Source organism: Pinus tabuliformis, chromosome 6 (genome assembly GCF_031772625.1).
Source record: "Pinus tabuliformis cultivar Carrire ecotype Pingquan chromosome 6, CPIR1, whole genome shotgun sequence".
Lineage (NCBI taxonomy): Eukaryota > Viridiplantae > Streptophyta > Pinopsida > Pinales > Pinaceae > Pinus > Pinus tabuliformis.
In genome coordinates, this window is record NC_142292.1 from 233,541,899 (window position 1) to 233,569,304 (window position 27,406).

General features: G+C 38.8%; 1 protein-coding gene across 1 annotated transcript in view; it reads left to right on the top strand.

Moving 5' to 3' along the window:
* The first annotated feature begins 8,642 nt into the window (after positions 1–8,642).
* LOC149258269 (MADS-box transcription factor 23-like) overlaps positions 8,643–27,406 on the top strand; it is a 430,233-nt gene continuing 411,469 nt past the window's right edge. Inside the window, exon 1 of the mRNA XM_089371136.1 lies at positions 8,643–9,432. Within this exon, the coding sequence (XP_089227262.1) occupies positions 9,251–9,432 (182 nt within the window). The 5' untranslated portion in view covers positions 8,643–9,250. The remainder of the gene's footprint in view (positions 9,433–27,406) is intronic.

Here is a 27,406-nt window from a genome sequence, read left to right on the forward strand (position 1 = left end):
TTTTAACATAGTGTTATTTTTATTTTTATTTTAGTTTAGCAAAAAAATTCTCTTATGTGAAAATTGCTTATCATAGAAGCTTGAATACAGAAATTAATCATTTTATTTATTTTTATTTTTAATTGTATGTATTTTGATTGAGTCATAATCTTTATAGGATAGGAAATTTTAACATATCTTGCATATCTTGCACACTAGGCTAGAGATTACCTCTCCGCTTAATGAAAATATAAATAAATTAAAAAACAAAATAAAATAAAATAAAATAATTAATAATTGTAATTATTAATTAAAACATTTTGATTTGGTCAAATTAAATAAAATTAAAAATAATAATAATAGTAATTATAATTATAATTAATAATAAACCATCTTAGATTCATCTTAACTTAGAATCTACCAAGTGCCAAGAAAACCTCTTTTAGAGTGTCACTTGGTAGATCCAGAGTTAAAATGGATTTAGGCTTGTAATTGTACCAATCCACTATGGAAGAGATGTTGTAAGGTTAAGTTAAGTAATGTTATATAAATATCTTGATAGAGTCAAATTAAATAAAAGTTTATATATATATAGAATAGTTAAACTAGCTTAGATCCATTAAGCCTTGAGAGGGACCAAATCTCTCTCGAGGTACAAATTTTTCCTCAAGTTTTGCATTGAAAAAAAAAAGTTTTCAATAATAATTAAAAATAAAATACTTTTAAATTTTATTTTTTTAATGTGGATAAACTTGTCTATTTTATAATAGGATTTCTAGAATTTTAATTAATAGTTATTATATGGATGACACATCCAATCTCCATGGAATATGTTAGAATATTAGTGGTAGTATTCACATGTAAGTGTTAATATTTAGGCATAGTCTAACTTATAGACGAAATGACCTTTTACACATATTTTTTCTCATCAAGTTTAACCAAAATCTCAAAGAAGAATTTAAAAACTTGAGTTTATTTTTGAGGTTGCTAAATCTATTTATTCATTCAAAAATCCATTTTAAACAACAAAAAATCACATTTTTCCAGATTCCAAGGACAAAAGTCTATTTTGTCAAGTTAGACTATGCCTAAGATTTTTCCTTTTTAATTTATCTAAAATTAATTAATTGAAGAAAATGCCATATTAACACATGTCATATTGGGTATGTTGTATTGATCAACCATGATATTTTCCCCTAGTATTATAACAAAATTATTTACAAGTTATTTTGTCGGGGTGAATCATCATGGTTAAAACTATTGTTACATATTTTTTAAATCGTATATATTGTTAACTCACATATTAATTATTTACAATAATAAAATAATAATATAAATTAGTTAATTTTTATGATTTTCTGGTTAATTTTAATCAAAATCAGATTGAGATTTTTAAAAAATCACGTTTAAATTGTTTAATGTACAAAATTGGAGTGTCCTAGGGGATTTTAGGGGCATTGAATCCATTTAAGTATTCAAAAATGCATTCTAAACAACAAAAAATCATGAAATTGGTTTATCAGATTCCGATGAAAAAGTCTACTTGGATTATAAGTTAGACTATGTATTTTTTTTATACGAGTAATATGAAATGTTTTACCAAATAAATACTTTAATATTTATCAAAAATTAATGTCTATCAACATTTACTAGCCATTTAATTTGAATAATTATATTTATTAATATCTTATTAAAAAATTAAACTATTTTCTATCTATTTTCATTAACATAGATTTACCATCTCCTTTGTTTTTCATTTCACAAATAAAATATAAAATGTCTACCGCATTTTTTTTGGCGGGAAAGAGGGTTTAGAATACCTTTAAATAATCATGATAATATATTTTTATCAAACTTGTTATTTAACAAATAGAATATGAAATGTCTCCGCCTTTTTCTAAGGAAGGTTTAAAACACCTTTTTAAAAATTGGACTTGTCTTATTTTTAAGATTTTATAAATCATTTAAAATTGATTAGGTATTAATTTTTAATATGTTTCAATGCTAACTCCAACTAAATTTTAACTTTTTACGAATGAAAAAATAATTATGAAACTACGACTTTTTTTTCATTATTCATGTGTCATTATTCATTTCCTTATAAGTATTTAAAATTAAAAATGTATTTTTTTAAGTACCAACCTAAATTCATTGGATCTATTAAAGGTTTAGAGGATTAAATTTTTTTATCATGAAAATTAAATCTCTCTTAGTTTGGTAGATCCAAAGTTAATATGGATTTAGGTTAGTTTAATTTCATTTTTTAAATAAGGAATATTCCACATGAATACCAAGGGTCAATAGCATGGGTTCTCAATACCATGAGTCATTTTTTTTATAGAGTTTATTTTATTTTGTTATCTTAATTTTTTTATTTTATTTTAATGAAGTCAAAATTTTATATTACAATACTTTAATTATTTTATTTATTTTTATTTTTATTTGTATGTAATTTGACGAAGTTAAAATATTTACAGGATAAGACATTACCGCGTCTCTTCCATATTAGGCTAGAGTCTCTTCCATATTGGGCTAGAGAGCGCCTCTCAACACAATGACTTTATTTCTTTATCAATATTCCATCATTGCTATTACAAGTAGAAGTTGGAAAGAGGAGGAGATCCCCATTACTATCATTTAAACTTTTTAAAATTTAGAATATACTTTTGAAAATATGACTTTATTTCCCCCTAATGGGGGTGCAACTTGAGATAAGTTGGAGTCTAGGCCTCCGCATCCATCACCTTAATTTCCATAATAGGAATAGGGAGAATGTTTTATGGGCTCAGCTGCACAATGTTGAGTTTTACCTTAATGTGGGGGACAAGCAAGAGCCGAAGGGGGCTATTAACTACTCTTAGGTAAGGTAGTTCCACACCACCTGACTTACTCTTATCATGAGTTGTAGATTCTAGATGAGAGAAAATTATGGTCAGAGAACACATGATGTAGTGTTGGTGCTGGGTCCCTTCTCCAAGTTATTTTCTAAAAGGTCAGTGAACAGCCTTTGTATGCAAAATTTGTGTCTATCTAGCTCGGGGTAACTCATATCCTGCCTAGTTCTCTTCTCTTTGTCATTATTCTATGGTTTAATGTTTGTTTTGCAATATGGATACATATTTCCAATGAATATATGTTTAATTGGATTATCATTTGGTGTGTTCAATACTCTAGAAGTGTTTGACCTTTCTTAGAGGTTTTCATAGTAATTGGGGAAAAGTCTTTGTCTTTTGTTAGCAAAGTCGGGGAGTAATGGATCCATTATAGTCAAGGTTACACTCTCTTCTGGGACTCTTGTAATGCTTCTATGTCCCCACTGTTTGTTTCAGGTTTTCTTTATGGGAGGGGTTTCAATTCCCACAGCTTTACCATTGGCTTTGCAATTGTTTTTCATCCTATAACCTCTATTTGGAATATGAGGTACCACTAAGCTATGGAAAATTGGCGTTTGTAGTCCTATTAGTATGGATCTATTGATTTATTGATCCTTGTCCTATGGGGCAATAGCAAACTATGTATGTATTTGGGCATATAATTTTGGTATAGGAGCATTAACACTTTCTAAGTCATTAATTCATCGATGAGAGACAAATTCAAAAAGGTGTCTTGATTTTTAGAGTAATTTATATTCTTATATGTAAATAAATTGTATTTTCTAAGTTGGTATATTTTAAGAGTTTTAGAACTATGGGGCAATAGCAAACTATGTATGTATTTGGGCATATAATTTTGGTATAGGAGCATTAACACTTTCTAAGTCATTAATTCATCGATGAGAGAAAAATTCAAAAAGGTGTCTTGATTTTTAGAGTAATTTATATTCTTATATGTAAATAAATTGTATTTTCTAAGTTGGTATATTTTAAGAGTTTTAGAACTAGATGATTCATAGTTTTAGAAAAACTATTCTTATATGTAAAAAGGTTTCTAGGGATATATTGAGTGATTTAAGAATTTAGAAAAATATGATTTATGGAGTGATTTATGCATTATTTATGGATTGATTTGAGGATTAGGAAAATCTGATTTATGGAGTGATTTTAGAATCTAGAAAAATGTATGATGTTTTAAATTCTATCTAATGTAATCCTATGGGCAATAAAAAAAGAAAGTGTGAGGAACAGAGAGAATGGCCAAATGAATGTAGAATCAGGTCAAGAGAGGAAGATATTTTTTTCTAATTTATATATGGACAAATTTTAATTAATGAAATAAATTTTCATACTTTCTATGTGTGAATTATGTACATGCATCACTTCTTGAAGAATTATGATTTGTGTGTGAAATCTAAAATTAAAATAAAATTGAGTCACAAAATGGTTGTGTTGTTTAGATACAATTAAATAGCCGAACTGGGTAGAATTCCATTTGGAATTCCATCTAGATCAAGCTTGAATTTAGGTAGAATCCACAGATATTCCAAATTATGTAAAATTCTTTATAACATAGAAGTGTAGCTTGGAGTAAAAGTCATATTTATCCTACATCAAAGTCATATCAAAGCAATATATACTCTTTGGGAAACATACTCTTTGCAAGAACATAGTACATAGAAGCTTATGAAAAGGATGGAAAAGAATATCTATGGAGATCTCACATGTTATTAGTTTTGTGTTTTGTTTTTGACAATTAATTAATGTGCAAGTAGCAACCATTACAACAATTAATTTATGACAAAGGGAGGAGGCGCATACAAAGCTCTTAGGTGAAGAAATTTGTGATAGAAAAATAACAAAAAATTAACATTGTTGAAGAGGAAGAGGACAATAAGAAGTTCTTAGTAAGGGATACAATATATGCAATAGCCAAGAGAGAAAGGAGTGCTCAAAAGGAAGGTTCAAGCGAAGTGAACCATTGGCCAAGTTTAGAAGAGACGGCTTGGTGAGGTATTGGCTAGATTGAAGCTCACAAGTGGAGAAGGAAAGTTAACGAGAGAAGGAAGTGACAATGACTACTGATAGTCATGTCAAGGGATCAAGGAGAAGCCACAAGTAGATGAAAGAGAATGTCAATGTAGCTGACATAAAGAAGACGAAGGATGAGGAATGTGCTTATGGAGCTACTACAACAAAAAGTTGAAGATCAGAGATGCAGATAGGTGCTACAGAAGAAAGTGAAATGGTACAAGTTGCAAGTGACGCTGAAGCAGATGTTAACCATTCAGCAATGGAAAGAAGAGCATAGTGTAGTAGAGATGGAGGTTTGCATTTGCAAATGAGAACAAGGACAAATTCTTGGTGAAGATGAAGATGAAAGAGCTAATGAGATCCAAGTATCTCATGATTTTAAAACTAATGAAATATTTGTGAATGCAGGTCCTGCGGGTGTAGATGATGGAGAGTTTCCTCGTGAAGGCAATACAGAGGAAATTCCAATTAATGGAATAGTGGATGAAATTTTTATCGTAGGGGAAAGCGATGTGGACTTCAAGGAAGAAGCAAATTTCTTGGAAGAATAGTCAACAAAGGACATAAGTGATGAGTTTAAAAATTGATTTGAAGATAATTTTACTGCTTTGTGTGAGGAGTTGAACTCTTGAGGAGAGATTAGTAAATCAAAAAGTGCATATTCAACTTGTAAGGTTGAGGTTATAAGACGAGAAAATTGTCTTGAAAGATTATAATGGAGAGGAAGTTGCAAGGGATAAGCAATAGATGGTGAACCAAAAGTAGGTGTGTAAAATAGAATGTGGCAAGAATCTTGAAACAATTATGCACAAAGATGATGTGCAACAACAACCTAGAGATGATAGCATGTTTCAACAGTCAAGGACAAAGTTGGATGAAAAAATTGATAAGTTGTATATATTGATGAAGAGGATGATTAGGAGAAAGTACAGGAAGAGGCAAAGGACATCCAATAAAAAATACAATTGACTGAGCAACTTTGCATCAATGAGGGAAGTGGAAAAGAACACATAGAGTTCGGAAGCTTAGAGAAATGAAGACAACATCAAGAATAGGAAAACAACATGTTAAAATGGATGCGCAACTACAATAGAAGGTTTGAGATCTTGGAGGATTTGAGAATTAATGATACATGACAAGGAGTTCATGAAGCCTTTCTACCTTGGGAGACTGATCCAGCAACATTAGAGTTTCCTAAGTCATTAATTCATTGATGCGAAAAAAATTCAAAAAGGGTTCTCGATTTTTTAGAATAATTTATATTCTTCTATGTAAATAGATTGTATCTTCGAAGTTAATATATTTTATGAGTTTTAGAACTAGTTGATTCATAGTTTTAGAAAATATATGGATAGGAAAGGTTTTATCCATGAGGAAAAACCAAATCTTCCTTATAAAGCATGAGGGATTTTAGGGATAGATTGAGAGATTTAATGTTTTAGAAAAAATATGACTTATGGAGTGATTTATGGATGACTTATTGATTGATTTTAGGATTTAGGAAAATATGATTTATGGAGTGATTTTACGATCTAGAAAAGTATGATGTTTCTAAATTCTATCTATTGTAAGCCTATGGGCAATAAATAAAGAAATTAAGTGTGAGGAAAGAAGAGAATGGCCAAATGAATGTAGAATCGGGCCAAGAGAGGAAGAGAGTTTTTAATATTTGTGTATGTACATATTTTAATTAATCAAATAGAATTTCATACTTCCTATACATGAATTATGTACATGCATGATCAGTTCAAGAATTCTAGTTTGCGTGTCAAATTTAGAATTAATATGAAATTGAGTTTTTGAATGGGTGTGTTGCTTAAATATAATTGAATAAGAGAGTTGGGTAGAATTCCATTTGGAATTCAAGCTAGATCAAGCTTGAATTTGGGCAGAATCCATAGAAATTCCAAATCTTGTAAAAGTCTTTAAGACATAGAACTGGATTTTGTAGTAAAAGTCATATTTTTCCTAAATCCAATTTTTTAGAGAATTGCAGAGGATTCCACAACAAAATCCCTGTGCTTATTTTTTGTGTCTTGTTCAAAGATAGGTCATGGCTTGTAGTGTTGTTGAAACACAACATCAAAGGATGTGGAGTTGCATAGGTGGGGGAAGTGGACATGGCCATTAGGTGAATAACTAGGACCACTCGAAAGCGCAAAAGGTAGCGAAACCTTTCGAGCGGCTATCCATTTGGGTGTTAGAAATGAAATACAAGGCTTGGAGAATTTGGTTTCCAAAGATCGCCATGCTATGTCGAACTTAGAGCGCCTGGAGGAATTTGGGAATTTGGTTTCAGACCCTGGTCATACTAGGGGCCATAGGGAATAATATTCGCAAACCCTTTTCCTTTACTCAAAAATGAAGACTTTGATGGGTAAAATCCTTATGGAGCAACAAGCGGACTAGTATAACATATTTGCTAACATTGTAGACATTAGGAGGGAGCAACATAATATGAGGTTTCACATGGAACATTGGACCTCCATTGTAGATTGTTAGGGGTGTTCAGTAGTATGCTTGGGGAGATTCGAAGTGAAGGATTGGAGGTGGAATGCTAGCCGTTGGAATAACAAGAAGCTAACCTGCATGGGCTTTTGGGCTTATGGTAGATAATCACTGACTAGAACAGTGGTTGGCCAGATCTTGATGCTGCTAGCTATTGGTGGGGGTTTGGTTTGTTAGATCTAGCGACAACAAATGGTTTCATCTTGGCATTGCCTACCCTAGATCAAGTGCCATATCCAAGGTACAAGTGCAAGAGAAGCGACCCCAATTAACTCTTCACACACTTAGTTGATTGGTGTGCTTTACTGATATGTTTTGGTTTGATGTTTAATTAGACTCTCTAGTTAGGTTGCAAATATTATCATTGTTACAATTGTGGACTTGAAACATGGTTAATAGATGGTCAAAATACCTAATTTCCTATAGAGCAAGTTAACGCCATAAATAAACAATCTTAATGAAAAAAATGGGCTGAAGCATGCATTTCCTTATTTATTTTTATATTTCATGGTAATGAAAAGCAACACATATTAGCTTATAAAAAAATGACTTTTGTAAAAGGATGTCATGGTGAATGACATTTGTTCTGAAGCAAATATGGGGTTATTTCACTGTCCGACTACCCAACAGAATCAACAACCTCTAACACACCTAAAATTATGAATTTTGACAGCTTTTACTTAGATTACGAGGCGGAGGAATTGCTCAGATGGCCAAAAGTGGTAGGAATCCGGGTAAAAAAAATTCAAAAAATCTTGTAGAGGCAGCGTTTGAATCGTGTTTTTGATGGTGGAAATGGATTCAGCACCATCAAAAACATCTAAGACACCTAAAATTTTGAAGTTTAACAACTATAACTTGGATTTACAAATATCCTTGCCGGATCTTCTCTAAATATGACGGAAATTTCTATAACTTTCCCGGCAACTCCTCCGCCTCATTAGACTATGTGAAAAATCTCGCCCTGATTTTTTCAAAAGATTTTCCATAACTTTGGAGGCAAAAAAACATAATCGTTAGGCTACGGCCTCGTGAATGGCATGAATGTGCGTGTGGGGTTATTTCGTTCTTCGTGTGACCATAAGTTTCCCTTATGGGCAAGAATGTACATGTGCTATTTCGTTCTCGGCATTCACGCTTATACAGTTGCAAAGCAAATGCATGCATGTGGCTAACAATTCGGTGGAGCAAATAATTGCTTGAAGCGGAGGTCCACACGGAAATTCACATACTTTCCACAGCAATGAAGGGAGGCTAATATAGAGTTGACCTTTCAAAAATATTTATATAGAGGTTAGCAAATTCAGGTGAGCGAAAGGGCAGATAGCAGGGGGTCACATAGCAGGGGGTCAGAGATGACAAAAAGCTGAACCGACATTTATCTAGAGCTCAGCAAATACAGGTGAGCCAAAGCGCAATTAAAATCGGTCGGAAATGAGAAAAACCTGCACCGGTCGGTTGCTGCCTCGCTGAAAAAATATGTCAAAATCTCCGACAAGACAGAAGTTTTTACGCCTGATCTTAAATAATGCATCCCCATTTTTGGATATATGAATCATTACCTGTATGGATGACACGCGTTTTCTCTGCTTAAAATATAGTTATAAGAGGAGAGTGAGAGTAGACTTGACTTACTGCTCGACAGCTGTAATCTAAATTTTCAAAATTTAGCTTTGGATTTAGGAAGATCGGGCTAAAACTCGGCAAAATTATAATTTCTTTTCACTGTACTGAAAGGAATTGGCCTTGTTCACTGGAAAACATCTACATGATTTGGGAATAGGGAAGTTCCATAATTGTAGTAAGTTCAATATAGAGGCAGAGACGCTGATTTCGGCTGAGAACGAAAGCGGGCAATGGGTCGAGGAAAAGTTGTTGTGAGGCCGATTGCATGTACTACAAGCAGGCAAGTCACTTTTTCGAAGCGGCGTAAAGGACTGCTGAAGAAAGCGAGGGAATTAGGGATTCTGTGCGATGCGGAAGTGGGAGTCATAATCTTTTCCTCAACCGGCAAGCGTTACGAATTCGGCAGTTCCGGGTCAGTAACAAATATCGCATCCATCGTCTTGAATGCTCTTCTTAATATATGTCTCATTTTTATTTTTGCGTCTCTTCTTGATTCTGCATATTATGAATTCATATGATTCAGTCAAAGACGCTCATGTAAAATATTGGAACCTAGATGTCGAGGGTTTTGAATCTATTCTCAGTCATCTTGTCCCAATATATTTTAATAACGAGCTGAATACAAGGAGATCGATAAATGCTTAATATATTCGTAAAGCAGAAGAGGAAAGCACAAAATAAAATTTCTTACAGACAGCCATCCACATAAATTTCTTACATACAGCCATCCACAGATGTGCCGCTTTTAGCTTTCACATACTACAATGATCCAAACATGTAAACTCACATTCAACTTCTAATGTCGGAACAGACATAACTCAATTCTCTTCAGATATTAATCTGTAATTAGGTGGGATTACATTTTATTTTATTTTCTGTTAGTTGTTACAGACAGTTTAGTTTATTTCAGTGCTATTCCATAAGTGACTAGTTCTACTTCATTCATTTATTATTGATGTTTACAATGTAATTTATTTAGTCATTTTGAATATTGAGAAGGGATTATTTTATAGGTGTCTAGTTCTACTTCAGCTATTTATTATTGATGTTTACAATGCAATTTATTTAGCCATTTTGAATATTGAAAAGAGCAATGTCTGCTCCACTTTCTGGTTTTCATGCTCTGTCAAACTCATCTCCTCATACATTGTATACATATGAGATTAATTTACTATTTTTAACACTCCCCTTTAACTATAACCATATAGCACAACCTTACTAAAAAAACTTTTACAATGGTAAATATTTATATTTGTGTGAATGGTGTGTTTCTCCTCATCAGCCTTTCCAACATATCCATGAGCTAAAGTCCAGCTAAAACATTTTATTTTGTCAGTAAATTTCAAATCACTATATTTATCAAATATCAAAACTATAGTTCTTGCATTTTAATCAAATCTAACTCTAGCACAAAATACATAACATAATAAAACACTATATTTTTTTAAGTGGTTCACTGTACCAATCTAGTAATAACTATTAACTATATTAATCAACATCTACCAATTCTTCCCAGAAAGAAAGAAAAAAAAAAAAATGTAATCAAACATACCACAGTATGAGATAAAAAAAACATCGAATAATCACCACCACACGACCTAAAAAACAATACAACAATACATTGCTTATTTTATTGTAATCTCGTGCGTTACATCTGTGCACTCTCGATCTGGCAGCCTTTCGATTGGCGCGTATTCCCTTTTTCTCAGTTGCCTGGTTGCTTGTCTCAATTTCTGCAGTAAAACGCTGGTCAAACCCTTCCGGTTTGCTTCTCTGCATTTCCAATGTTCTGTTAATTGCCTCTTTACCTTTCATAACTGTTTAGCCGAGATATTTCATTCCCAGGCGGTTACTTCTTGAAACTTGCTAGTAGGAATTCGTTGGCTTATCTATGCTCCATAAAAGTATTTGTTACATGGTCTAATTTTCCTATAACCTACATCTGTTACGAGTCACCTTTTAAAGATTGACAATAGCTTGGTGATAAAATGATGTCTTCCTGGGCGTAGTTTGAACCATTAAAGGGACATTGATTGTCATGGTAAGATATGCCTCGTACAAACCAACATCGTTTTCAAACTAATCTTCAATATGGCCATCAGGTTAATTAATGAGCACATTAATTGAGGCTGCTTAACCCAACCTCGTCTTCAAGGTGTATAGGAGACAAATACCCTCTGTTAGATTTCCAATTCCGTCCTGTTATCTGAAATGGTCAGAGTGCATGTGCATTAACTTCTTCACTAGTCAGCGAAAATTGCCCACTCTGTTAGTCTCTGTCTAATTGTCAGTCGTTGCAAGCATAGTCCGGTTGATACTTATTTGCTAACTAGTGAATATTTTGGTTTTCACATGGTTAACCTGCAAGTATAGTTTTGTTTGTTTTGGTGGCATCAGTGAAACATTTTCAACCCATTATATACAAAATCCTGTGGTAAACGTGAAACTATTTTTTCGGGGAAAAATTACTTTTTTTAATGTTTTTTAGTTCAAAAAAAAAAAAAAAATTGTTGGGGCTTTTTCATGGGATATGATATGTTTTTTATTTGAGCATCTTTTTATGGGAGCAATTAAATTGGTTAATATTGTGTTATGAAATATTATGTAAATTATCAAATTTAATGAGATTTGTTAGTCTCCAAATTTCAAGTAAGTCAAACCAGGGAAAAAACAAATCATAGTTTGTTGTTAGGTAGCATATATCAAGATAGACAAAATTGTTGTTAGGTAGCATATATCAAGATAGACAAAATTAATCTCTCGCTGAAATTCTCATTTGGTATGTCAAGTTCAAATCAGATAAATATTCAACAACTGAGATTAACAGTGAATATTGTTGGATTTTTACACTCACATCATTGGGAATCGATCACATGGACTAACCACCACTTTAGGATCCACCTTAGGACCATTTAAAAAGGTAATGATAATGGGTTGTAAGTCTACTAATGCCTGTGGGTTTTGGTGTAATGGAAAACCTAACATGGTATCAGAGCCTTGGTTTTGGTGTAATGGAAATCTACCTAACATGGTATCAGAGCCTTGGTTTTGGTGTAATGGAAATTTACCTAACATGGTATCAGAGCCTTAGTTTGCATTTGAGGGGGTGGTTGGATTTTCACACTCACATCATTGGGAATTGATCACGTGGACTAACCGCCACTCTGGGACGCACCCTGGACCACCTAAAAAGATAATGATAATGGTTGGTAAGTTTAGTACTTCATGAAGGTTTTGGTGTAATGGAAAACCTCAACCAATATAAACTCGTTTTAGGCATCAATTTTCTTTTGTAACCTCCAAAATGATGAGCATTGCACATATATACCCAATCGTGTGGTTAATGGAACAAACTATTTATGTGGTAGATAAATAATTTAATATCTTGCATCAAGATTCATTATAATCGGGGAATAATATTCTTTTAATGTTTGGGAGCAATAAAGATATAGAACAACAACACTAGGTATCTCAACTTAGGCATTAATTGAGTGTATGTAATAGTATCAAGCCCATAAGTTGAAGCGAGCACACCTGTATTGACCAACTCAGGTATCTACGATGACACGGGGGGACATTTAGTTATATGCGATCGAGTTGTAGTGGGCATGCCCATGTGCGACGGATGCTAGTGCTAACCAACTTGAGTGGATGTGCGATGGTGAGCGTGTCGATTAAAGGCGCGGTCGGGCGCATGCCCATAATGGGTGGGGGAGACAAGCAGGAATCAGGAAAGTTGGATGAGTCATGCAATGTGCGAATGGGCGAGTCGGATGAGCAGGGCATTGACTCGAGCCACTCAAGTGACCAGTGATATAATGCGACGAGTTTATATGAGTGTTCCTCGAGTTTACAATGGGCAGGCCGACATGTTGGAGGTCGGATGGGCCGACGTAGTGTTGGGAGGCCCGAACCTTGAAAAGTAGTGTCCCTTGGTGAATGGAGGAGATACAACACATATATATTAGAGTGGAAAAGTTGTTGTGGAGGCATCAACAAACTCACTTGACAAACCATCACAGAGAAAGAGTGAAGGGACGAGGAGGAGTGAGTTACAACAAAGAAACGGTGGGTAGAACTTGGGAATTTTGTGAGTTCAGGTTATAGGTAGGACAGATCGCAGGCCATGCATGACATGTGGGTCATGCGCTCGCATTGCGGTTAGGTGACCGGGCAGGCAGAATTGTAGGCGCTGCGAAAGGGAGGTTTGGGTGATAGGTCACACGGTGGACACAGACCCACGACACCACAGAGTTGAGACTCAAGTCAGGATGTGTGGAGAGCTGTTGGGTAGGTAAACCTGCGGTACACAGACCAATGATAGGTGTAGAACACAGCGACATGGTTCATGGTTCGGGCGAAAGTTTGGTACATGGTAGCACGTGCGATTGGGTAGCCAAACGCAGCAGAACGTGTTGGTAATGTGTGCAAATAGTTGGTTGAGCTGCGGAAAGTCATTGGGCACGACATGACATGTGACATGATAGGAAAGCAGTTGTACATAATTGAATTTCGGTAAGAAACTTGGGGTTGCTTCAGCGGGATTGTGTGGACAAGCAGCAGCAAGGTTGCTGCATGACTGTGGCACTATTTTCGGTGAAATTTGGTTAAGTATGCAAATCAAGCAAGTTGGAAGCACAACTTATGTAAAATTGGTACTTGTAAAATATTGTTCATTACTATTATACTATATTTGGGCAGAGTTTACTGGAGTTGCCCCTCCAAAGTATGTATGGGCATACTTGTGTGATGCGATGAATGTTTAATGTGAAAAATTAAATATTGAAGTAAATGTTATTTCACTGCATTGTTAACAGTTGATTTGAAAATTAACTAAGTGTTGAAGTTAGGCGTAGTCCATACACTCTAGTATTGGTGAACAAAAAAAGTGTAGTGGTGTCGCACCTGCTATATGTGGTTGAAAGAGTATCACAGGTATAGGGCCACGACAGGTGGTATCAGAGCCCACTTTTTGCAGGGCTTTGATTTTGCATTTTGGAAGCAAAGATATATTTGCACTCCGTGACTGATGGTATTGAGATTTTATTTAAAGAAAAGTGAAACAGGAATTGAAGCATTGAGCTTGGGCTAAGCTGAACTAAGGAAGATGGCAGAAATAGATTTTCAAAATCTTGATGACATGACATGTTATTTGAAGGACAAGAAGCAACAACACTATGAGGCTCTTATGCAAGAGTGGGAACTCTTGGGGCACATTGGAGATGGGATAGTAAAGGTGTGGAAGGACATAGATAATCTTCATGGTAGGTCTGGTGAACTTGATTAGAAGATACAACAGGGTGACAGATTACTCCAAGAACTCATGGAGGAACGAGTTCGATTGAGGGAACCATGTTGTAGGCTAAGTCAAGGGACTTGAGGATGAGATCAAGAGGGACTTTCTTGATCATAAACCCATTGTTACAGAATGAGTTGAGCTTGATTACTTTGACAAAGTTGGAGCTTATTACCGAACCATGCATGATGATATGTGGATGGTTGGCTCACCTCTTGTGGAGGAGGTCAATGTGTACCAAGTAGGTACACTTGAGAAGGGTGTGATGAAGGAGGAGCTTGATGGAGCTCAAGCTAGACCAAGGTTGGATTGCTTGAATGAACCAAAAGGGGAGATTGCATACCTTAGGATGACACTCAGGTAAACGTGAAAGTCAAAAGACCTCTCTAAGGTCGAATTGTTGAAGAAGGTTGCTTATGTAAGATGCAAGATAAAGCCTACAAAGGATCTGGACTCCTTGAGGTTGATTTTTGTGTAGGTAACTGTACATGGCAGGATGTTTGCTGCATTGGTTGACACAGAAGCTAAACATGGTTTCCTTAGTAGGAAGGCAACAACATCTTTTGGGAAGAAAGTTGAATTGGAAAGGGAGGTGAGTTATTTCAAAGTTATAAACTCTACCATGAAAGTTGTGGAAGGTGTTTTGAAGAACACACAAGTGAGAGTGGGTTCATGGTTTGGCAGGTTAGATTTGAGGGTGATTGATATGGATGATCATGCTATGGTGCTGGGGAAGGATTTCTTGGTAGCTGCACAAGCCATACTGATGGTGGACCATGACATACTCTAAAGTATAGCTAGAGGGTATACCATGATTGTTCCTATGAAAAGGACGAGTCACTTGGGATATCAACCAAGGATTGCTTCGATGACTTTATATCCAAAGGACCTAGATGTGAAGCATAATTATGTGGAGCAAAGGGAACTTGGATGTATGACTCAAGCAATGAAGGAGAAGAGGATGATTGATTTTGTTGCAAGAGCTAGGAAGAAAGATAAGGGTGGAAGGACCATTCCACATAGCTTGAGGAGTATGATAGTTGCATCTTCTAATGAGAGACTTAACTAAGTAGTTGTTGATGAGAGAGGAAGTCTGAGGACTTCTTATAAAGTAGTGGTTGGGGAAGGTTATGCAAGTAGAGATCCATTGTGGACTTTTGCAGGTATGCTATGGGCATATATGACTTTCAGTTAGCGAAGTACAATTTTTGGAAGCTTGGATGTACAAATGAGGAGATTGTTGTTGTGCATCAGTACTTGAGGACACATCAATTGGATACATGGGTGGATGAGAGCTAGGGAGGAGGCTTCGTGGACATTCTCACACGATAGACCTTTCGAGGTGGGTGTGTACAGTTCCTTGATGATGAGGAGGACTGCACCACCCTCACAAAGGGGCCTTTATGGATGAGGCCTCCCTTTTACAAATTATGATGATGCTTGGATGGATGTGATTGTTTTGATAGCACATGGCTATTCACATCATGGTCAACATGTTGCAGATGAGATGATGGACTACTTAATGGACATGAGCATGACTTACTCTACACTTGGGATGGATTCTTGATTGAGTCGATATTGTGACAGGATGTTAGAGAAACAATTGACGGATGCATAAGGATGGACATTCTTATGATTTGAGCATGATAGTTGGACTGATCACCCAACCAGTTCAAGTCATGATGGTATGCATTGTGCAAAGTTATGTTGGAGGTGTATCGAGGGATGACTGAGATATGTTATGTTGGGATAGAGTATCATGGCAAATATTTCACATGATGAGTCCACACGATATATGTTGCAGTGATAACATGTAGCTTGAGCTGACGAGAACCAACCTCTTCTTGGTGGAGCAGCAAGGAGTTTGCGACAGATGTGGTTGATGTTCATGGATTGAGGAGACCTTCCCGTTTTATGGAGTCATGAGCCTTGATGAAGGTTTATGTGATGATGAGCATAGTTGGGCAGCATGGAAAATGATGTTGGAGCTAGAGACACTTTACGACGATTTGATGATGATGGTGTTGTCGAGGATGACAACATTTTTAGAGTGGTGGAGGATGTGAGGCCCACGAGTTGAAGCAGATGCACCCATGTGTTATGGGCGCCCATATTAACCTACTCGAGCATGTGCAATGAAACGGGGTGACATTTGGTTATATGTGATCGAGTTATAATGGGTGCACCCATGTGCAACAGGCGTCCACACTAACCAACTCGGGTGGATGTGTGACGGTGAGCATGTTAGTTAAAGGCATCGGGCGGGCAAGACAACCGAGCAACGAGCAAGTCGGACAAGTCATGTGATGTGTGGATGTGCAAGTCAGGTGAGCGGGTGGCCAACCCAAGCTACCCGTGATATAATGCGATGAGTTTATATGAGTGTTGGTTGAGCTTATAATGGGTGGGCCAACATGTTGGAGGTTGGATTGGCCGATGTAGTGTTGGGAGGGCCGGCCCTTGAAAATTCATGTCCCTTGGTGAATGGATGAGATACGACGCATATATATTAGAGTGGACGAGTTGTGGTAGAGGCATCAACGAACTCACTTGACAAGCCATCGCAGAGAAAGAGGGAAGGGTTGAGGAGGAGCATGTTACAACAAGGAACTCACAGGCGACACTTGGGAAGTTTGCGAGTTCATGTTGCAGGTAGGTTGGGTTGTAGGTCGTGCATGGTGTGCTGGCTAGGCGCCCGCACTACGAGCAGACGACCGAGCAGACAAAACTATAGGCACTACGGAAGGGAGGTTCGACTGACATGTTGCAAGGCAGACACAAACATATGACACAACAGAGTTGAGACTTGGGTTGGGTTATGCGGAGAGTTGCCAGGTAGGCAGACCCGCGGTACATAGACCCACTATGGATGCAACACATAGCGACATAGTTGACGGTTTGGGCAGAAGTTTGGTACATGTTGTGGGGGAAAGTATCCAACTCGGAATGACCCTAACCCACTCTAAGGGTGACAGTTCCTTAGCAACAGCTGAAAGCAAAGCTATCTAAAGTTTCTTCTTTATGACATGCAAGAGATAAAAGGAAGAGATCCACTTACCGATGTCTTGCGCAAATGGTCGATCCAATCTCCTTTGATTGTCGCTTGCTCCCAGCTCCAAGTCTTTTCACGGGCCCAGCTACACGAGATCCTTCAAATAAGACAAGAAAAGGAAACTACAAGAAGCATGCATGCATAACTGATTCAAGGATTAGCATAAATCAAATACGCAAGTAAGACAATACATCATTGAAACACATGCAAATAGAAGAACCTCAAAAGCTTTATTGATATATGCAAGTAAGGTTCAGGCGGTGATACAACCATGAGAGGTCCAATCCAGCATCACCTTCCCGACGGAGAGAAATCTCTTCTTCACCTCCCTCAAGCAATCACCCAATACTCTCAACTGCAAACCAACAGCAATTCTTTGCACTAAATTCCGGCCTCCAGATCCCATGGAATGAGATCCTTATATAGAGTTTTGGAGTGAAGATAAGTCAGCTTGATGTGTGACTTGTTGTCCTCTTCAACTCCAGTTTTTCTTCAGTTCTTCACTCGGAGTTTCTGTCTTCCACTTGGAGTTTTAGAAGCTCTTAACTCATCATTAGGCGAATCTTATCATCAAGTGTCTTTTTAGAAGCTTCCTGGGCACTGGCACTTTGAGAAAAAGATTCCTCCACATGTCCAAGTATGCCCAACGCAGGTAGCCTTTGTTCTACTTGCTATGCAATGCAGGTAGCCTTTGTTGTACCTGCTATGCAGCGCAGATGCCTAGTGGAGCAGCTGCAATGATCCAAAACTGACCTGTTTTTGAGTGTTTTTCAGTGGAGAACTATTTTGCAGTGCTGTGGTTTGCTGACCTTGTTCCTCTAAGGGTAAGAACAACTTGTTTAGGGACTTTGGATCCCTCAGATTATTGACATTTCATGCTCTATGCTGTAAGGCACAAAAATGTCTATAACAGTTGCCCCCTAAAGTATGAGGTCGTTTATCGGGTGAAATGCTTTATTAGGAGGATCCGAAGTTCATTCAATCGCCGGGAGGTGACCTGTAACAAAATACAATACAATACATTATCTTTTCATACTTTCTTTTCATGATCTAGCTGAGGCGGGCATTTCCCATGCTCAGCTTTATAAATACATTTGCTGTACATAAACAGACGATCGTCTGATAATAGACGGATAATTCTCTGCTTTTAATTATCATCCTTTTAGTAGGATGATCATCTGCTGCACATGTCTATGTCTTTATCTCCTGAATATATATCGCAGCCCGGATGGATGAAACTAGATCCGGGGTCTTCAAACTTGTCCGATCTTCACATTAGTACAAGTCGATCCATGTGAGAATTTCTTGAAGTCGAACATGGAAAGACATCGCTTGATTACCAGTCAATAATGTAAACTGTTAACAAGCGCGAGAGGAATCACCGATAATGATGATGACCCTCAAGGTACTGCAGCACAATTCACGTGGTGTGAATATAGGATCTGACGTCGAACACCACGCAAAGTCTCCTGGTCGAAGGTCATTAATGTATACCTATCGCTGGGAGTGAGAAACTTGCCATTGAGGCATGCAAGCTTCAAAGTACTGAGGGGGTGTTCCTAGATCAACTTCTTGGATAATGAGCTGATGTCGACAAGAAGTGATCCGTCAAAGGAGGGCCCTAATGAATCCCACATCGGTGACACGGAACGGAACTAGTGATGACGGTGAAAACGATCTGTGAAATATGATCCAGGGTGGCGGTCATGGAAGGATGAAAGATGATGTATGGTAGTGGATGGGACCTGGTTGACACATTCTGAATGACATCTCTTGAACATATAACGACACTGATGTGATGGATCGGTAGCATTACCCCATGTATGGATGGTATGGCGAGACCATGGTGAAGGGACCGGTGAATGATAATAACCCAACCCGATATTTACGGAGGCAAAAGTGTCATGTTCAAGAGCGACTTGCTACCATTAAGCTTTGAGGTTCTTCCCAATTTTTCCCCAGTCATTTCTGACCAGTACCTCTTTATTTTTTGACAAGCTTGAGGAGGATAACATATGCTTGATCTATAACCTGCCCTTCGGGCAAGCCCATCGCTATGTTTTTAATGAGCCTAGCGATAGGGAAACTCGTTCTTGTCTAAGGACAAGTTTGTCGCTATCTAATATTTTTAACGAGCCCAGCGACAAAGACAACTCGGTCCTTTTCATTTTTAGAGAGTCTGAAAAGTGTACATAAAGTAGACTCCAAGGGGTCCTTTTTCGTCATCTAATCCCTTAAGTCCGAAAAAGTATAAAACAATACAAAAGGGATGAATGTTCGATATCTTTATCGAGCCGAACTAGACAAACGCTCGATCTTTTTGTGCAATAATCCCTCAGGTCCAAAAAGATTAAAATCTAGAGGAGGGATAGCTCTTCTGGTCCTTTTAACGAGCTGGAAGGCCAAAACTCGGCAAACTTTTCATATTTTACGAGTCAGTGAAAAGAGCTCAAAGAAGACTCGTCTTTTGAGGAACGAGCGATAAACAGGGATAGCAGCAGATTCCAGGTACAGGCTGGAATTTTCCAATCACGGCAGTATTACAAGGATGGCTAGGTGGAATCACTCTTCGCAGCTGTTCCTCAAAATAGGTAAACAATCAAGTGGATGTGAATGATCGGCCAAATGAAAAGTGGAGGTGACGGTGCACAAACACGACCAAGGCTTTTATGGCTGATGAATTTACGGTCTCAGATGTTTATTTACTGGTACTGGGTTCATTTTTTTTTTAAAGAGCTTGAATGCGCCAAAACACTGCTCAATCTTATGTTTATTTTTTAACGAGCATGAACTATGCACTAAAACTGCTCGGTTCTTGCGTTTATTTTTTAACGAGCATGAACTTTGCCAAAACTGCTCGTTTTTACCAGTCATAAAGTAGTAAGGTCTCATGGAAGATTCCTATTTTTTAAGGAGCTTCATCTCCCTATGCTTTGCTCCATATCCTCTCTTTATGCAAGCTGGGTATCGGCCCATCCTACGGGTTAGAGGGGTTAGTCCTACCTAAAACTAAAAAGCCGCCCGCGCTTGCATTCCAAGAGGTTTGCATGCCCCCAAGTATAAGTTGAATTTCAAGGTTACCCCTCAATTTGCAGGTAAAACATTCGTTTTACCGGGAGAGGCCTACCTCTTTCTGGTTACCCAAAGAATGGTTTTATTTGCAGCCGCAAATGAAACTCTTTCTTCGGCGATGTCTATCATTAGGGTACACAAAGATGGTTACAATCTGTGGCAACAACAGCGTCTCTATCTTTGGGGGCTGCCCCTACTTATCCTTTAAAACATTTGTTTTAATGGGTGAGGCTGGCCTTTTACCCAAAGCCGGTACCTACTTGCTGCCACAAACGGATCCCCTTCTTTGGTAGAGCCTACCTATTTAGACAAAGGTGAATGACCTTTGTCAAACAAGTAACCTTGACAGAAGAATCCTTTTCCAGAACAACCCCATCCCTAACAGCCCCTTCTGAGAGTCCAACTCTCTCTTTGTCTTCCTGTCCTTCTTCTCCATGAAGATAGCTCAGAGGAAGATTCTCAAAGATGAAGGAGGGGGACGGGGTACGGACCAGTCATATTCTTCCGTGGAAATTCTACTTTACACCTAAGGTTTTTTCTGCCTCCAGAGCAGACCAGGATGCATGCCCCCTAGGCTCCTGCGTTCCTTTCCCGAATCACTCGCATTCATCAGGAAGAAGAACCGGGGGAAGAGACCTTTCTTGATCGAAAAGACCATTGAGGATAGTTATGTGACTACTTGCGATGTGTGATCCCAGAAGTGAAAGTTGGTCTACGAGCTTGACCATTCTTCCTTCGTATGGAAAACACATTATTCGAAAGAGTGAGGAGACTATTGCTTCCATGCAATATATGTAGTCTCGTCCAAGGAGTAGGTTATAGTCCAAGGGTCCTTGGACGACCATCAAATTCATCTTGACAGCCTTCCCTTTCAGTGTAATAGGCACATTAGGTAGAATCCCTAATGGTCGACTGGTTCCTCTGTCAAAACCCGAGAGACGCCTTGTCTCGGGCAAAAGCGCCGGGCAACCCAGTGCTTTCCAAGCAATAGAGGGCAGGATACTCACAGACGCCCCTTCATCAATGATAGTCCCAGCCATCACCATTTTGTATATTTGGACTATAATTCTAAATGGTATGCTGGCTGGTAACCGGGGTCTGCCTAGTTGGTTCCAATCAAAGGACACAACTAGGTTGCTTGGTGGTGGGACCGAATATACGGCCGGATATGATCCTGACGATGCTCCTTCCTGCGATAAAGGAGTGGGCGCTTTGCCCAGATGCTCATCAGAATCGGAGTTGACGAAAAGAATATGGACGGTGTCATCCTTATTCTCTTCGGCGGGGGTGTCAACTGAAGATGAATCCTCAGTGACTGTGGTGTTTGAAGATGAAACTTCTGAAGGGAGAACCGGGTCAACTGCCGTTTCGACCTTTGGACTTTCGTCCGGTCCGGATTCAGTAGGTTCACTTTCAGCGACTAACACTTCAGCTGGCCTTATGAGCGGGGCAGCTGTATTTTCGACCAACGAAGGACTTGGCGCGAGTTTTTGATATCCAGGAGGAAGTAGCACCGGTGCCACCGGTTGATCTTCCAAAACTCTCTTGGCTTTGTCTAAAAAGGGACAACGGCGAAGGGTGTGATTGCCTTCACATAGTTCGCAGGGGAATCTCATTCCCCTTCGTCGTCTAGGACCTTCACTTTCGCTGGTCGATGGTAAGCATTCAACCTGGTTGTCAGAGGTTGACGCTTCCGAATCGTGCAAACGAGGGGACCAGTCCCTTAGTATCCGGGGAATACTGGGACAATCACTGTGGAAGTGGTTCCCTCTGCATATGACACATGGCGACTTCGGCCCGGTCCGTGCTGTGTGTGGGTTTTCGTTAGATACCTTCTGCTTGCCCCCAGGCGCCTTTGGCTCCTTCTGCTTCTTTTCTTTCTTCTTCTTTTCTATCGGAGCCGCGCTTTTGGCGGCTTGACCTTTCGAAGAAGAAGGATCGGAGGAAGGCTCATAAGAAGTGGAAGGCTGGAGGGTAGTTCTAGACTGGTCTAACTTTTGACTCGACTGTTCAGGAACCGTGGTGGTCTGAACTACAGCGGTTGAGAATAGCCAAACTGGCAGGCCAATTGTCAGTCCTGGAAGCGACAATGTGGCCATGTGGGGCGCACCAACTTCTCCCCAAGAGGAGAAAGGGCTAGGGGTCCCCCCCTGTGGGATCCCTTGGTTGGTGTGTTCCATGTTCTCAACTTTAAAGATCAACGTAGGAATCAAGGGTAATTATGTTCCATTTAAGATGAATTTTATATGACGACGCTTTAGACACAACTTGCTTTTTCACTTTTTAAGAGTCGAGAAAAAGCTAAAGATGACTCTAGTCTCCTTCGATGTATTAACGAGCCCGAAGTGACAAATTCTCGGATGGACTTTTTCAGTTATAGAGTTTGAAAAAGGCCAAAAGAAACTACTCTGGAGTTTTAGGCAAGGGTGTGCCAAACCTTTCGCGAAACCACAGAATACGTTTTACGGTACGAGTGGTCGATCTTCGTGAATGCTGTGTTCACTGCATCGTGATCAGTAGGGCGGTCGACACGGCTTCCTATGGATAAAGGCTTTGTTCCTATAGGGGTCCCCCAATATACGCGACGGTACGCGGGGGCACAAGTCCGTATTAGTGCTATCGTCCCTCAGGAGGAATCACCCACCTTCGTAGAGATCGACAGTCACTATGTTTAACGACGCTGGTTCACGTCTCTACCTAGACCTCTACTGTGTTTCGTTATGTTTCAAAGCGTTGTTAGATAAATTCAGTTCTTTTTAGGTTGATCTTGCTTAGCAGTTTGCCTTTATGGATCACCACGTGATGTATGAGACAACTCCTAAATGCAGTCTAAGAATGATAAGCAAGCTTTTTCAATTCTTTCAACTTATGAAAACCTTAACTACTGAAGGAAAAGAAAGACATCATCTTTTCAAACAGATCATAGAGCACACACTGATGCACTTTTCCTAAATCGACATGCAAACTGTCAAAATGCACATGCACAATGCAAGTATTTCTTTTCTTCTTCCTTAATGTTGATGTATTACAAAAAGAAAGCTGTTGTATAATTTCGAATTCAATTTCAAGCGAAAGAAAACAAGTTTTTCTCCAATAATCAAAAGAACACCTTAAGATTCACTCGTTTCAACACAAGAAATACTGAAATTCGAACCATATAACGAAAGCAAATGCTCAAGCAGCTATGAACAACAATAAACTAACTCTTAGAATCACAACGACACTTTCTCACAGGTCTAGATTTGAGAGGTCATAGCAAGACTAGTTCACTTTCGCTATGGGAAACTGTGAATGATAGTAAGAAATACAATAAGAACAATCACGGTTTCTTCACACAACTGAGGCGGAATGAAGGCAAAGAGAAGTGGTTTCAACTGGGTATACAGGTTGACAATAGGCTGCAAAAACAGTACTGAAAACTGGGCAACAGACAGTGGAGAATCCCAGCTGCACAAGGCAAGACTGGATCAGCGCAGGTGCTGCACTGTCAATCTGAGATGCAGTACAGGTAGCCCCTTCGGGACCTGCGTTGCAGTGCAGGTAGCCTTTGTTGCAGCTGCACTGAACGAGATAACTCTCGTCTCTCTCAGATTCCGGCTAACAGTTTGCTAAAAAATGAGCGGTTTTTGGCCAAATCAGTTGCTATCAGTCAAGTATACTCTAGATGATGATTAAAGGAAGATGAACACTATCACAAAGAGATAAAAAGAGTCCTTGTGGATCAGCTCTTCAAATCATAAACATGCCCAGCACTGGGCTAGAGTAGCTGCCCTCTACTTTGCATTCGAAGAACTCGAATGCAGTTTTCGATTCGGTACTCTTTTGTTTAAGAAAAGAATAGCAAGAAACACAAGCTACCAACAAGACACGATCCCCAGCGGAGTCGCCAGTCTGTTGTGGGGGAAAGTATCCAACTCGGAATGACCCTAACCCACTCTAAGGGTGACAGTTCCTTAGCAACAGCTGAAAGCAAAGCTATCTAAAGTTTCTTCTTTATGACATGCAAGAGATAAAAGGAAGAGATCCACTTACCGATGTCTTGCGCAAATGGTCGATCCAATCTCCTTTGATTGCCGCTTGCTCCCAGCTCCAAGTCTTTTCACGAGCCCAGCTACACGAGATCCTGCAAATAAGACAAGAAAAGGAAACTACAAGAAGCATGCATGCATAACTGATTCAAGGATTAGCATAAATCAAATACGCAAGTAAGACAATACATCATTGAAACACATGCGAATAGAAGAACCTCAAAAGCTTTATTGATATATGGAAGTAAGGTTCAGGCGGTGATACAACCATGAGAGGTCCAATCCAGCATCACCTTCCCGACGGAGAGAAATCTCTTCTTCACCTCCCTCAAGCAATCACCCAATACTCTCAACTGCAAACCAACAGCAATTCTTTGCACTAAATTCCGGCCTCCAGATCCCATGGGATGAGATCCTTATATAGAGTTTTGGAGTGAAGATAAGTCAGCTTGATGTGTGACTTGTTGTCCTCTTCAACTCCAGTTGTTCTTCAGTTCTTCACTCGGAGTTTCTGTCTTCCACTTGGAGTTTTAGAAGCTCTTAACTCATCATTAGGCGAATCTTATCATCAAGTGTCTTTTTAGAAGCTTCCTGGGCACTGGCACTTTGAGAAAAAGATTCCTCCACATGTCCAAGTACGCCCAACGCAGGTAGCCTTTGTTTTACTTGCTATGCAACGCAGGTAGCCTTTGTTGTACCTGCTATGCAGCGCAGATGCCTAGTGGAGCAGCTGCAATGATCCAAAACTGACCTGTTTTTGAGTGTTTTTCAGTGGAGAACTGTTTTGCAGTGTTGTGGTTTGCTGACCTTGTTCCTCTAAGGGTAAGAACAACTTGTTTAGGGACTTTGGATCCCTCAGATTATTGACATTTCATGCTCTATGCTGTAAGGCACAAAAATGTCTGTAACAGTACAGGTCAGTGTTGTTGGGAAAAGTATCCAATACGGAATGACCCTATCCCACTCTAAGGGTGATAGTACCTCAGCAACAACCGAATGCAAAGCTATTCAAGATTACTTCTTTATGAGATGTAAGAGAGGGGAGAAAGAGATCCACTAACCGTTGTCTTCCGCTAATGTTTGATCCAATCTTCTCTCTTTGCTGCTTGCTCCCAGCTCCTTGCTCTTTCACTGGCCCAGCTACACAAAGATCCTGCAAAAGCACAAGAAAGGGAAACTACAAGAAGCATACATCCATAATTGATTTAAGGATTAGAATAAATCAAATATACAAACATCAATACGCCACAGAGACACATGCATATAGAAGAACCTCAAATGCTTTATTAATGGAAGAAGTAAAGTTCTGAGAATGTTACAACCATAAGAGGCCCAATCTAGCAACACCTCCCAGCAGAAAGAAATCTCCTCTTCACCTCCTTCAAAGCAATCACCCAATAGTTCTATACTCAAACCAACAGCACTTCCTTACATTCACAAGATTCCAGCCTCCCTAGACCTCATGAGAGAGCTCTATATATAGGAGATTTGGAGAAAGGATGAGTCAGCTTGAGTTTGGCATGAAGCTGACTAGTGTCCTCTCCCACTTCAGTTATACTTCAGTTCTTGAGTCCACTTGGAGTTTCTTGCTTCCACTTGGAGATCTAGATCCTCTTACTCATCACAAGGCGAATTCCCTGATCCAAGTGTCATTTTGGAAGCTTCCTGGGCATTTGACACCTTGCAGAATGACTGTGCCACTTGGCCAATCTCGCCCAGCGCAGGTAGCCTTCATTAGAGTTGACATTCAGCGTAGGTACAGAGTGGAGCAGTTGACATTCAGCGCAGATGCTCAGTGGAGCAGTTGACATGATCCAGAATTAGCTTGTTTTTGAGTGTTTTCAGGTGGAGAACTGATTTTCAGTGTTGTGGTTTGCTGACCTTGTTCCTCTAGGGGTAGGAACAACATGTTTAGGGACTTTGGATCCCTTAGATTATCGACATTTCATGCTTCATGCTGTAAGGCACAAAAATGTCTATAACAGTTGCCCCCTAAAGTATGAGGTCGTTTATCGGGTGAAATGCTTTATCAGGAGGATCCGAAGTTCATTCAATCGCTGAGAGGTGCCCTGTAATAAAATACAATACAATACATTATTTTTCATTCTGCTTTCATGATCTAGCTGAGGCGGGCATTCCCATGCTCAGCTTTATAAATTCATTTTGGTACATAGAACAGACGATCGTCTGATGGTAGACTGATAATTCTCTGCTGAAATTATCATCCTTTGAGTAGGATGATCATCTGCTGCAATGATGTACATATCAAATGTCTTTATATTTCCTGAATATATATCGCAGCCCGGATGGATGAAACTAGATTCGGGGTCTTCAAACTCGTTCGATCTTCACTCTAAGTACAATTCGATCCATGTGAGAATTGCGCTGAAGTTGAACATGGAAAGACATCGCTTGATTACCGGTCAATAATGTAAACCGTTAACAAGCGCGAGAGGAATCACCAATAATGACAATGACCCTCAAGGTACTGCAGTACAATTCACGTGGTGTGAATAAAGGACTTGGCATCGAACACCACGCAAAATCTTCTGGTCGAAGGTCATTGATGTATACCTATCGCTGGAAGTGAGAAACTTGCCATTGAGGCATGCAAGCTTCAAAGTACTGAGGGGGTTGTTCCTAGATCAATTTCTTGGATAATGAGCTGAAGTCGACAAGAAGCGATCCGTCAAAGGAGGGCCTTAATGAATCCCACATCAGTGACACGGAACGGAGCTAATGATTTTAGTGGAGGTGAAAACAATCTGTGAGATATGATTCAGGGTGGTGATCATGGGTGGATGAAGGATAATGTATGGCAGTGGATGGGACACGGTTGACTCTTTCTGAACACATCTCTTGAACATATAACGACACTGATGTGATGGATCGGTAGCATTACCCCAAATGTGGATGGTTTGGCGAGGACCATGGTGAT